Here is a 14,427-nt window from a genome sequence, read left to right as displayed (position 1 = left end):
AAATTTATCCCACGGTATGACAATGTCTCAATTACAGTGGGGGATATGTTGACAAATAGCGCAACAATTGCTGTATCTGTTTCGATAAATCTTTCCATGAAATTGTTTTTTTTTTCTGTAAACAGTCCCAGGGAAAATCACTTTCTGGGCTGCCTCGTAATTGCGGTCGAGTGGACAAAATTTGTATAAGCACTTATTTTGACATTATTAACATGATGGAAGAAAAAAAATTAACTTTTTTATTTGCCCCCATCAGAATGTTTGCTTGTTAGCTGTACACTTTCAACTTATTTCAGCTTTTTCTTCTGTCTTAACAACATAACCTAACGTTTGATTACTTTAGGCTTTTCATATGCCTTTTATATAGGAATCTGTGATAGGCTAAGTTAGGTGAATTTAGACTTTTGGTAGCCTGTGTCTTGCATATATGAATCAGTGACAGGTTAAGTTAGTTAGTTTAGGCTTTTTGATATAGCCTACCTTGCATATATTCAAAATTGTCTAGCGCTGGGAAAGGCCGGTAATTTTTTTTAGTGAAACGTCAATAAGCTTAGGTACTGATGTAATGGTGGATATAAAAAACGAGATCAAATTACAAAAACTGTGTCCATTTCGTTATTATTTGTTCTGTTTTACTATTTTTAGTGCTTATTCTGTTAATACAATTATGTGTAGGATATTCCTACGTTTACTTTTTTTCACTAGAAAGCACTACGCATTCACCTTCATTACGACGCACCTCTCATTTCATGTAATTTACTACATTTTCCAACAATTTGTCTTCCTCCAAATACTGTAAAATCCTTACATTTACAACTCCAACCCCACAAAAGAAACCCTTACAAATTAAACGATTTTCACTTCTAAAATCACCAGAAATACCTGTTCGATAGGTTTTTATAATAAAAATGTATATCATAACTCATTTGATCGTTACATAAGCTGTTAAGTCGTCCATTGTTGTATAATCATAAAAGATGCATATTTTCCCTGGACCAAAAATATATTACAAAATGACCAGAATCACATCTAGTAACAAACTATTAAAACTCTTTTCAGAAAGGAGCCGCTATGTAAACACAAAAACGACCTATGTAACGAGTACCGGGTACTAGGAAACTACTTACTATTCATCAATAATTATTTTCCCACCAGTGAAAAAGTTCACTTATTGTCGGATGAACTAACCCTTAAGCAGTCGCGTCTAAATTTGTACCGGTAATATTGAGACGCTCGGAGTGTTACTTGTTGCTGACACCACAAATAGGTCTATAATGGATTTCTTATGTCAATGAATGTGATAGGAACAGTAAATTCCGAAAACTGAAGAAAAATAAAACTCGTTGAATCTATGTTGCAAGTACCTACCTAGCCCTTAATTCTGATAAGTTGAGCGCTTGTTTTCTTAAGACATTATACGACTTCAGTTACAATACCAATGGAAATCAGTACCATAAATACTAGAGGTGTACCAACACTCGGAATTAGCATGTCTGACCGTGAAACGAGTGGGCCCGGGTTCAAATCCTGGTTGGGGCAAGTTACCTGGTTGAGGGTTTACTCTCAACCCACTAAGAGCAGATGCTGCGTAACTTTCGGCGCTGGACCCTGGACTCATTTCACTGGCATTATCACCTTAATTTCATTCAGACGCTAGACAATCATAGCAGTCGATAAAGCGTCGTAAAATAACCAATTAAAACACTCGAAAGGAAGCGAATGGTGTTTTTTTTTGCAATCTGTACCTACTATTACACCTCCTGAAATTATTAAAGCGTAAATTACACACTGTTCCACAATTCAAAATGTCTACAAAATATTATCATCGCCATTTTATGAAAATTGTATATTATTTGGTAACTTCATTATTACTTATTCTTAAAGCCTGAATGATGCCGTTATGCTTAAAAACCTTTAATATTTGAAAAGTTCCAGCAGAATATAACATGCTAACAGAAGTAATAATTAATTGTTACTTTCGAACTGTATATTGTAGAATCTATTATTCGCAGAAGCGCAATTGCATCAGAACATAATGTAACAGAAAAGCAAATCATAGTACATTATTAATAAAGACGTTTATAAAAATACCTCGGCATCACTATTTGCACGTTTATAGCTCCCTCTTTCGCTTTCGATATCAGAAATGTCACTGCTTTCCGAGACGGACATACTGAGATTCTTTGGGTTCTCTTTCACACATAACACAACATTACGGTTCGCCCGTGGAATCTGTAGAGAGTCTGCACAGATCACATACAGAGTATGCCCAGGCCTATCAAAACAAGTCTTCTGCTGGCGTCAGAGCTGGCTGATCCAATGACTAGTCGGGGCGCGAAAGAAATAGCTTGTGGGAGAGGGAACACAACACGTGACACTTGCATTTGATTGTTGGTAAAGTGTTGGAACAGAATTTATTTATTTATTTATTTATTTATTTGTTTGTTTATTTATTCATTCAGTCATTCGTCTGGTAGGTTGATAGTTGATAGTTTGATTGTTTAATAGATAGATTTTTCAATTTCTTTTTAAATCTTGACAGCTCCCAGGAATCTCAGATCGGGGAGGGGAGGGAGGTAATCTGTGGTGCTACAGTCTTTTAAGGGCCCAGACCGACCAGCCGGCTGCTGGCCTCACAGCCCCATGCCGAAGCAGAGGTGGACGATTACGCGACCAGAATGGAGGTATCGTGTGGTTAGCACGATGGTCCCCCAGCTGTTATAGCTGGCTTTCGTAACCGGATTTCGCTAACTATCGTAGCTTCCCAAGTGCATCACGATGCTGGGTGGGCACCGATCCCGTACAATAACCGAAATTTCACGAGAAAATGTCTTTTCACATGAGGACTCGAACCAGCGCGCATTCCGTAACGCGAGTGCTAGGCAGGATGTCGTAGACCAGATAAAGATTATAGTGTAGTGTAGAGTAGTGTGAAGGAACAAATAAACTTGTTACGAGAGGGCATTGTTGGGATCGGGTGAAGTTATGAACGTCAGAAAGCCAACTGAGAAGATTAATAGATTAATACCTTGGCGAGGATGTATTCAGTATATTAAACGGGGGTAGGGGGGTAAGTATTTTTTTTAGTAGGTTATTTTTCGACGCTTTATCAACAGCGGTAGGGGGTAAGGAATGGTAAGTTCTTTGTTCACTCAATCGAAACCATATTAATATTTTCAGGGACGGTGTCATAAGATCAGATCGACGAATATTGCAGACGAAACAAACACGTTATGAACACGCTGACTCTGTGTGATTAACACTTAAGTCAGTAAATAGAGTGTCACAATAATAAAAATTCGGTAGGCTGTAACGAGTGTTTATAATAATAGTTTTTATGTTGACATTAAGACTTTTATAGCCGATTTGTGTGGGAATAAATTAAAATATTTTTTTGCAAGTCTGTGTAATTTGCAATACCAAGATTTTTATCCACTTAGCAATTCCTAGATTTTTAACTGCTCCACTAGCAGGCCTATAGAGAATCTGAAAGCCGTCAAATATTATAGGTATACAGTGTTCTTATATATAGTGCTTAACAAACGATTATGTCTCATAATGATTGATTGCATGTTTTCAGGGTTGAGATTGAATAGTACATAACTTCGCGTCCATGTCAGTAGTAAGTTAAGGTCGTCGTTAATTTTCTGTAACTGCGTTGTTTAATGTTTCCTTATTTGTATGCAGTAAAATTATATTTGCGTCCGTAAAGAAATGGTACAGGTAACTGCAATACTACAGACATATGTCACTTATATTAGACTTTCTTCAACACTTTTTGTCTGGTTCAAATATAAGCTAGTTAGTTCTGCCACAAAAATGTCAGAATTTCTGTTTTATAGGTGTTAACGTTAAGTTAGCAATATAGACTAATTGTTACAGTTTAGAGAAGTGTAATAATGTAATAATTTTATTATGCTAAGCCACATCTATCTTATGGCTATGATTAAGTCTATGCGAAAATAAAACATGATACTTGCTGAAAAGAAAATTTTCGAATCGTTTATTCAAACGACTAATAATAAAGAATCGTAAGAATCGATTCGTAGTATGAACGAATCGTCGTTCAAAAGAATCATACGAAACGAAAAGAATCGGCATGGTCTCGTAATAATATGCAATACGATTCTATTAAATTTACTTCCTTGAGATAACCTGGCAGTGGTCATTTCCGAACTGTGCCAACTGCCCCAGAGGGCGAAGAGGGAAAGGACATACGGTTCCTAACCCTTCTGCCAAATGCTGTATTTATGAAGGAAAGGGACTGAGAGTGGAAACAAAGCACTGGACTACTTGTTAGTTTAGTATGAAAAATAATGAGTACGTGCCTGGAATTTGCGTAGTTAAATTGAGACGTACTTATTTACTTACTTACTTACTTATGTATTTTAAGGAACTCGGAGCTTCATTTCCGCCTTCACATAAACCTCATAAGCCTGCCATAGGTCCCTATCCTGAGCAAGATTAATTCATTCCTTACCATCATATCCTACCTTCCTCAAATACATTGTAATATTATCCTCCTATCTACGTCTCGACCTCCCCAAAGGTCTCTCTTCCTCCGGCCTCCCAACTAACATTCTATATGCATTTCTGGATTCGCCCGTGCGTGCTACATGTCCTGCCTATCTTAAACGTCTGGATTTAATGTTCCTAATTATGTTAGGTGAAAAATATAATGCGTTCAGTTCTGCGTTGTGTAGCTTTCTCCATTCTCCTGTAACTTCACCCCTCTTAGCCCTAGATATTTTCCTAAGCACCTTATTCTCAAACAACCTTAGCCTCTGCTCCTCCCTCAAAGTGAGGATCCAAGTTTCACAACCATACAGAACAACCGGTAATATAACTGTTTTATAAATTCTAACTTTCAGATTTTTTTTTAGGGCAAAGTGGATGACAAAAGCTTCACAACCTAATAATAACAGGTATTTCCCACATTTAATCTGCGTTTAATGCCCCCCTGAGTGTCATTTATATTTGTTACTGTTAATCCAAGATATTTGAATTTTTTCACCTCTTCAAAGGATAAATTTCCGATTTTTATATTTTTATTTCGTACAATGTTCTGGTCACGAGACATAATCATATACTTTGTCTTTTCGGGATTTACTTCAAACTTATCTCTTTACTTGCTTCAAGTAAAATTCCCGTGTTTTCCCTAATACTTAGTTTGTGGATTTTCTCCTAACATATTCACATAATCCGCATAGACATGCAGCTGATATAACCGTTCAATTCCAAACCCTCTCTGTTATGCTGGACTTACCTAATGGCATATTCTAGAGCAAAGTTAAAAAGTAAAAGTGATAGTGCATCTTCTTCTTTTAGCTCGCAGTGAATTGGAAAAGTATCCGACAGAAACTGGCCTATATGGACTCTGCTGCAAGTTTCACTAAGACACATTTTAGTTAATCGAACTAGTTTCTTGGTAATACGAAATTCAATAAGAATATCATATAATACTTCCCTTTTAACCGAGTCATATGCCTTGTTGAAATCTATGAATAACTGATGCAGGTCTGTACGCTTATAGTCCCATTTTCTCCAATATCTGTCGAACAAAAAAAATCTTGTCAATAGTTAATCTATTACGTCTAAAACTACATTGATGACCCCCAGTAATTTCACCTACATATGGAATTAATGTTCTCAAAAGAATATCGGACAGAATTTTGTACGATGTCAACAAAAGTGATATTCCTCGAAAGTTACTACAGTTAGTCTTTTTCCCCCTTCTTAAAGACAAGTAGGCCTACAATAATTATGGACTCCTTCCATTGTTTTGGTACAATTTCCTTTTCCGAAATAGCAAGTACAAGCTTATAAATTTCGCTAGATAATGAGCTTCCACTCTCTTGTATTAATTCTGCTGAAATTTGATCGATACATGGGAACTTGTACCTTTTCAGCTTTCCTATCGAAATTTTGACTTCACAAAGTGTGGATTCGAGTATAAATTTGAGACGTAATGCAAGAAATGTACTTGATAGTAAAGTTGAGTTTATTAATCGTCGGTTTACAAGCTAAACACAAGTAAAAAATATTACTTCTGAGAAAAAGGAGTTCGAAAGTTCTTGATAAAACTGAATTCTCGAAATATTATTGTAAGTCGTTTCTCTTTATACGTATTTCGTTTTCCAACTCGAATTTTATACACGTACATTACATACGCCTTTTCCTCAGAAGTAATATTTTTTACTTAACTTAATGTGTTTTTCTTGTAAGCCGACGAAATTATAATATCGGAAATTAAGAAACACTGTCTTGGACAAATTTATAGCTTAATGGAGATCATGATAACTGGATCCAGCCAAAATAAAAAAAAAGTCAAATGTCACGACTCTCATTAGGGACTATCATTTTCTATCCTTCCCGCGCTTACTCTATCGCCTATGCGGCTTTGCGAATAATGTAGGACGTTTTGGTTCTATGTACTCTTGATTTGCAAAGCGAAGAGTGATGCGAGTCGTTAGTTCACGATTGAAATGAATCCCTGAAATCACAGACTGGGACGGTTGTGAAAGAATCGTTAGATTCAATTCCTAATGTATGACTGAATCGTTGAAATAGCCTCCTAAAAGGAATCGTGTTGCCCAACTCTATGCAACATCCAACGCTGACGATCTGCGATCGATACTGTCTTATTTAGGATATGTAACGTCATATACAAATGGATGTTACACAATATTATGCAACGAAGTTTCTAGGAGTCAACATGTTTGACTGTGAACTAGCGGATCCGAGGTCGATTCCTGATTTAGTAAGTTGCTTAATTGAGTTTTTTTTTTACTAGCGGGCTTCCCCCAACCCACTAAAAGCAAAATGTTGGGTAACGTTTGGCGCCAGACACAGAGCTCATTTCGTTGTACACCATCTTCAGCCATCCTGCCTACTTCCATACTCATGCAACACAATCTGATCTGACTGTATATATCATATGCTAAAATGACGGCATTAGGGGGGAAAAATCTTCATTTCTCTATTATTCTTTCTTTATATAGAGTGAACGGTAAGTAATGTCATTAATTTCTTTGAGAAATTTGAAGCGAAAAAAGTTTAATACAATTTTGCTCGTTTTTGCTTCCTTCCATAGATAAAAAAACACATTTTACATTAAATATTTCATGGCATGTTTTGGGAAAGTCATTGATTTAATTCCTAATATGCACGGCTAATTGAAGAAAGCAGTGTATTATGATAATAGATGATTGAAAGTATTTTATTTTTGTCCTTTAAATGTGTAGAAATTTGATCCGAACAAATGTAACATTTTAAGATTCCCTTTCAGAAGGAAATTTACATTTGTTCAGATAAAATTTCCACATATTTAAAGAACAAAAACTAAAACTCATTCAATCATTTATTATCATAATATAGTGCTCTCTTAAACTGACTGAACATATTGAAAATTAAATCAATGGCTTTCCCAAACACGCTATGAAATATTTCATATAAAACAATTTTTATCTCGGAAAGGAAGCAAAAACGATCAAAATTGTATTAAACTTTTTTGTTTGAAATATCTTAAAGAATAACCCCCAGAAATTAATGACATTACTTGTGGTACATTCTGTATATGAGTATGAGGTTTATAGCCAATAGTCAGAGCGTGAGCAACGACAGAATAGGAGCTTTAAGCCACTTTGGGACTTCCGTCGATCACTTTTTGTAAAATTTAAATGAAATCAAATTTTTATTTACGGCTGAAAAGTTGAACAGCTGTGTTTGAAAAGTGCATTGTCATGAACGTAGACGGATTAGATTCCTTTTATCTGTATTATTTAATTATATAATTGTGGACTTTCATTATCTGTATTACCATCGCAGTCAGCGGATTAAGGTGTGTCGGCGCATTTGTTTTACGAGCGCTAACTCTATTGGAACATTGTTCTCTTCTAGATTTACTGTATACTTATGAACAACAATTATTAACATTTTATGGAATGCAAATTTAGTTAAGTTTTATTGTACCAGTTGTAACGTAACAGTGTACACAGGGTTGTAGTCGTGCCAGGGCACCGCCCCGGTTCTTTTTTCTGCAACCTTGAACCGCCCAGCGTCTTCGTTTTTACTTTTCAAAATAGTAACTCTCTTATTTGCTTTTTATTTTACTTTGTATTTTATAAGTACGGATTATTAATAAATAGTAGCGCCAATAATAATAATAATAATAATAATAATAATAATAATAATAATAATAATAATAATAATATAGTAACTTATATGCGCATTTAAGCTTACATACAAGCAACATCCCACCCTATTATTCCCACCCGCTTAAGCCTACATACAGTTACATGCATATCCTCAGTCTACCGTAATTCTGGAAATTTTTGCTGGTCACTTTATTTTCTTTGGTGCATTGATGTCTCCGTTACTGTGATTCTGATTACATTAGACGTTAAACGGAAAGCTCTTGTTCTGATGATACGGCATTCCGTGTAAATTCGTCTTGAAAATGTGATTATTCATTGTGAATCAGGAAAATTACTATACAAACTTTTTTTTCGAAATAATTAAGTACATACCGGTACTGTAAACGTCTTTGACATATTACGAGTACATAATGGGATATCTCCATGAAAGTTGTAATTCAATAAGAAAATTATAATAGATTGTACGCGGTTTACAGGTGGTTTCTGGAGGAGCGTCTTGTCGGGGTTTATCCTAATACAGTAATAATAATAATAATAATAATAATAATAATAATATTAATGTTAATTATTAATTAATTATTGTTTATTATTATAATTGTAATTATTGTTATTATTATTATTATTATTATTATTATTATTAATATTATTAATGTTAATTATTAATTAATTATTGTTTATTATTATAATTGTAATTATTATTATTATTATTATTATCATAAAATAATATTTTCGCGTTGCGCCCTGCTATTATTTTTATTTACGACTAGGTACATCACTGGGTGTATTGGTATGTTTTGATATTGTATGTCTTGTAATTCGGTAGCCTACACATGGAGCGGGGTGACCTTGGCGCCCACGGTGTCAGATTTTCGCTTTACTCACGTTTCTTCACAGTACTCCGCTCCTACTTCAACTCGAGCAGTGAGTGATAGGCCTACATCGTTTGAAAGGTACGGAATATGCACAAAAAATTCAACGAAAAAACTTGAAAACTGCCAAAATGGCGGTCATGACAATATCACCAATGACTTTTACACTCTCATCATCTGAAGTCTAAACCAGCGGTCATCAGAACACTGCACCCTCGGGCTAGTGTCTCTTACCCGCGGACAAGACACTGCCCTAGTGCACAGTCGTGGCTGCTTGCGGTTATGCTGTCTCTCTATCCCTTGTGCAAGACGGAGCGGAGTTCCTTACGCTCCATGCATTCTACCCATTTCAGCGAGTGCTGACGACCACCGACAACTAGTCTAAACTATTATTTTAATATCTCGTGAATCATTCAATATACAGTACACTATACAAAAATACTCTTTAGAAAGCTCTAACGATACGGAAAACATAAAAGAATAAAATTTATCAAAGTAAAGAAAACCGAATTAAAAAATATTTCTAAATATTAAAATGCTTACTGTTTTCAAGATTTTATATAATGTAAATAAATTTAACGTTAATGCGTTACTAGCCTATAGTTTGACAAGATAGAAAACAACCCTGATTGTTTAGATATACTCACGTGACCAAAGAGGGACGTTGCGTCGCAGACAAGTAGGCCTAGTCCGTTAGGCCGGGTTACACTAGTAGATGTCGGGAGTCCGATCCGTACTGAGAGTCCCATAGAGTCGTCGATGTAAGTTTTTTATTTACCTGCATACAGTGATAGCTCGCAGTATTCATCATAACGACTGACTTACAAGGCATACTAGGCAGAACTTCTGTTTCTAGCCATTTCGTGAAATTGGAGGCGTTCATGTCGTCATGATAGTCGCCCGTCTTCTGCTTTCATCAGAACATTAGCAGAACGTTTTTTACAAAGCCATTTTCTCCCCCTGCTTCGTCATGAAATTGCCAAATTGAACCAATCGTGTGGTGAGCATTTACATATTGTATGTCTCATCTAAATATATAATGCCTCTCTTCTGTTTACGGTATTTTCGTATTGATCGGAGGTAATTAGCACGCCAGAAAACAATCTCAGAGTTTTTCAATAAGAAGTTTTTTCTTGACACATATTTCTTTCCTGTAAGCCTTACGAACATATTATTCAACTTACATAGAAAATACATTTATAGCCCTTCAATAGAATCAGCAGCGTGTTCCTGTATCTTTTACCAAATCCGTGGTAACCATTGAATGCAGTTAGCGAGGTTGTTTCTATTGATCTCATTGATGGACTGCCCTACTGCATGAAGCACTGATGCAATATCTGGAAACCTCTTGCCTCTAAGTGGTTCTGTCAACCGTGGAAACAAGTTGTAGTCACAAGGACCCATGTCAGGGGAATACGGAGGATGTTACATTACTTTCCAATCCCATCTCTGTAGCAATTCAGCCACTGCTCCTGCGACATGATAACGAACATTATCATGCCAGATGAAAGTTGGATTGTCTCTCAGGAAATGTGAACGTTTGCGCCGCATAGCTGGACGTAGGTTGTGTTGGTAGTACGCTGCATTGACATTTTTGTCTCGAGTTACGGCATGGCTAATGATAACACCTCTTTCGTATGCCATTATCAGCATGACTTTCACCCTAGAGGGTGCATATAGCATTTTTTTGGACGTGGTGATCCTTTATGGTGCCATTCATTAGACTGACGCTGTAGTTCAGGCTCGTATGCCCGTGCCCACGTCTCGTCAATGGCAACAATACGTTGCAGGAATACGTCCCCTGCTTTGTATCTCTGTAAGTAGAGTTGAGCTGTTGCGTATCTGTGCCACTTCTGTGCTTGTCAGGTTATGAGGAACTCAATTTTTCTTCAAGCCGTGCCACACAGTTTGATGACTAAGTCCAACCTCGATGATAATTTTTGTACAGTCCAGCGATGGTCAATAGCAAAGAGACCTCGCACTAACTCCACTTGTCCTTCACAAATGGACGGGCAACCTGTGCGAGCCAACATGTGCTGTCTCATTTCGATTCGTACGAAATGCAGAGACCCAATTTCATAGGCAGAGTTATGGGGGGGGGGGGGCATGGGGGAGCGCTGTCCCCCCAAACTTGTCTCAACTCTTTTTTTCTATTAACATTAGAAAATATTGAATTCAAAAGATCTTTTTGCTTTTGTTTATGATTAAGTTTCTGTGCTTAAATTTACGAATTAATGTCTTCAGATCATGTGTGTGGACTATAATATTTATTTTAAATTTCTGAATGTATAATAATTTCCATACTTCATTTGAGGAATGAAAGCACTGTAATGTTTCTTTTGCTCATGTGTTAGAAGTCTGCAGGTGTTCAGGCCGCCACTTGGAGATATAGTCTATGAATAACATACTGCACAACAATGCAGAAAAAAAGAAAAGTGATTGCGGTACAATGTGAATACTTAAAGACGAGATTAAATACAATAATTAGAGTTTACATTTCATATGATATCTTTAGGAAGGTAAGCTTCATATAAAAAAGTTTAGCACTGTTACTAGCTTTACTGATGCATGCATATGTTTCTATACGAGAGAGAAAAAGAGGGAGATTGTTTTAAGTTATGCCCTATTATAATTTGTAGTTGACCTACAGTTCAAACCCTATACGACTTGGTCCGAAACATCGCGGATATGGATTTAACACTATAAGAAAAATGCCCCCGAAAATACCTTTATTAAATGATCATATTTCGATATACTGTACCATGGTCAAATTATAACGAGAGGAGGAAGTAAATGATGTCTCCCACAACCCCATTATGCTTTGCCCCCCACCCTCCCCAAGGAAACGGTTCTCTCTCCGCCTATGCCCAACTTGCAACCGTCCGATACAATAGTGCATCTTTGCCACAAGCTTCAAGCAACCCATGATGATATTGGCGTGCATTTCTACCACGCGCTACCTCGATTTTTATCCACGATCGCTGCTCAAGTTTAGTAAACATGCTTTAGAGCAGTTAAAAATAGTGCTCTATATTTAACCACGTACAATAACAACATTTGTTGTCATAGCAACCGGTTTTAACATTCAATACATCGATAATATCTCCAACTACGGTCACCAGTTGTCTCGTACGTGTCGCATGCGAATGCCCATGCCATTCCCCGGCAGTGTTGCCACTACTTTATTTTCAACCCATGTATATGAACCAAAATACGCAAAAAGTATATAAAAACTTGGAAACAATTAGTCAGATATTATGTGCCAACAAACTTAATTATGGCACAAACGTAAGAGATGTGGATTCAGACTGAAATATGACCACTGTTGTTTATTCTGGCTATTACACTTTTACTACGTCATACTACTTTTGACCAACAAAACGGTACGAAAGGACGTGTTTCAACCAATCATGGCTGTTTATCGTTACAATTTTATCACTTTCCTAGCATATATTTGTTTTATCACTTCCCTAGTATTTGTTGGTTTTTATCACTTCCCTAACATTTGTTTCTTTGTTTGCCAACATTTCAAAGTGCAAATTATTTACGGTACTATAAAACATGTTTTGCGGTCGTCATTTGTTTACTGCATAGATAGTCAACTGAAAATGGCGGCTCCATTCAAACGTTTTGGTGAAGCTAACATGAGTCAAATAGAATTTTTGTTAAGTCAATTTCAATTTTATTGTGTTAGAGTACTTTATTTCTTCTAATCTTTATATTATTTCTTCTAATCATGTTATAGTCAATTAAATACCACTCGAGTTTTGATTTTCCCTAGATAAATCAATAAAGTAATATATTTTTAAATATACTGATAAAGAGATAACGGGATGCGAGGGAGACAAAAATGTAAACATGTTACAAAAATGGAGCCCGTAGAGAAATTCTGACTTCATATTCAGAATCATCGTATCAAAAACATAAGAGCGGGTGAAAATTATTCATTTAACAAGATCATTGTTGACCAGTGTTATCAGTATTGTTATTTATTGGTTAGTACACCAAATATGTATGTGAAAGTTTGTTAAGAGTGCGTATCTCCTATAGGCCCAAGAAGAAAGATAGATCTAGATAACCGTTTATAAAACCATAACAATGTTCAAGGTTTCTAATATGGTTCCAATGAAGTAGGACCAATGTTTTGTAATTATAAGCACTTAATTACAACCATAAAGGCGCGAATCAATTGTTTAGCAATGTTATCATGTATCTATTACTATAGGCGCCGACTTGTAAAATTTTTGGGGGTGCTCACTCAGAAAAGGAAAACCACATTTAAGTTCAATATAATTTATGTTGAAACTGTTGAAAGTCCTTCTTCATTACAACAAACAACATTGTTAATTGGTAAACATAAACATTCTATTTATAGTCTCTTAATCAATAATTATTTCATTATTAATAACACTACCATTAATAAAATCTTTACATGTTGCACCACAGAAGGGTGGTCCTTTGGTGAATTACGTTTTCATAACAAATGTCTGCCTGCGAATTTCATTTTTAGTGATGAACTTATTTGCTGTTTCATCCAAATCTAAAGCAGATCTTTTTCTCTGTGAGAATGAATGATAGCTACATCATTCATTCGCTGTTAAGCCATGGTAGACCTAGTGAAGGTTTTAAGTCTGCGGAGAGAGAAGAATGATTGCTCAGCAGTAGAGGTAGACACTGTTGTTGTAAGAACTAGTCCCATGAACTTAACAAGTTCTGGTAGCATGTCACGAAGAAAAGCTTCTTTCCGAAGGAGATCAAAAACGTCTGAAAATCTGTGTTGTGGTGCAGTTTTGATCTTGCAATATCTAATAACATGTCCCTGTGTAAAAGTAGCCTCTCCTTGTCCAAGTCATCTCCATAAAATGAGAGAATTTCTTCCAGTTCCTTATCACCGTCATTCAAAACACCAATTGAGTCGTCTAGATTCAAAACCCCATAAACGCAATTTTTTCACATTTTCATGTTTTTATACCATTTGAATCTGTGTAATGAATTCTAATAACGGTATAAATATTGAAGTTGAAAGTCAACTCTATCGGACTGAAATAGAATCCCCTATAGAATGTAAAACTTACAAAATTGTTAGGGTCAAAATCCTCTATCAACAATCGCTAATGAGGATGAGGTTACGTGCCAATATGGGGTCATGATGTATTCTGTTGTAGTTTAAATACGGTCCTGTTGTGAAAACATAGTTTTGTGTTTTGTTGCAAATCAAAGTAAAACATGAGCGAATTTAGTGCACATGCTTCTCTTGTCCCACCGGATAGATCCAGAAGGTGAGAGAGACAAACAGGAAGCTGGAAGAGAAACGGAATGCGCCAAGAAAGGTAATTAAATTTAGCCTTTTAACACCGCTTCCAATAATTTTACGTACGTTTTTCATGTACTATTATTGCAGT

At 36.0% G+C, this 14,427-nt stretch overlaps 1 protein-coding gene across 2 annotated transcripts in view; it reads right to left on the bottom strand.

Annotated features, from left to right (window-relative positions):
• The window catches only part of LOC138705143 (transcription elongation factor SPT5-like), a 136,047-nt gene extending 133,783 nt beyond the window's left edge, over positions 1-2,264 (bottom strand). The window contains exon 1 of one of the 2 annotated variants that reach the window (XM_069833804.1): positions 2,092-2,264. In XM_069833804.1, the coding sequence (XP_069689905.1) occupies positions 2,092-2,172 (81 nt within the window). In that variant the 5' untranslated portion in view covers positions 2,173-2,264. The remainder of the gene's footprint in view (positions 1-2,091) is intronic. The other variant, XM_069833803.1, reaches the window with a different exon arrangement.
• Between the last annotated feature and the right edge of the window lie 12,163 nt (positions 2,265-14,427).

Source organism: Periplaneta americana, chromosome 8 (genome assembly GCF_040183065.1).
Source record: "Periplaneta americana isolate PAMFEO1 chromosome 8, P.americana_PAMFEO1_priV1, whole genome shotgun sequence".
Lineage (NCBI taxonomy): Eukaryota > Metazoa > Arthropoda > Insecta > Blattodea > Blattidae > Periplaneta > Periplaneta americana.
This window is presented reverse-complemented; position numbering and strand designations above follow the sequence as displayed.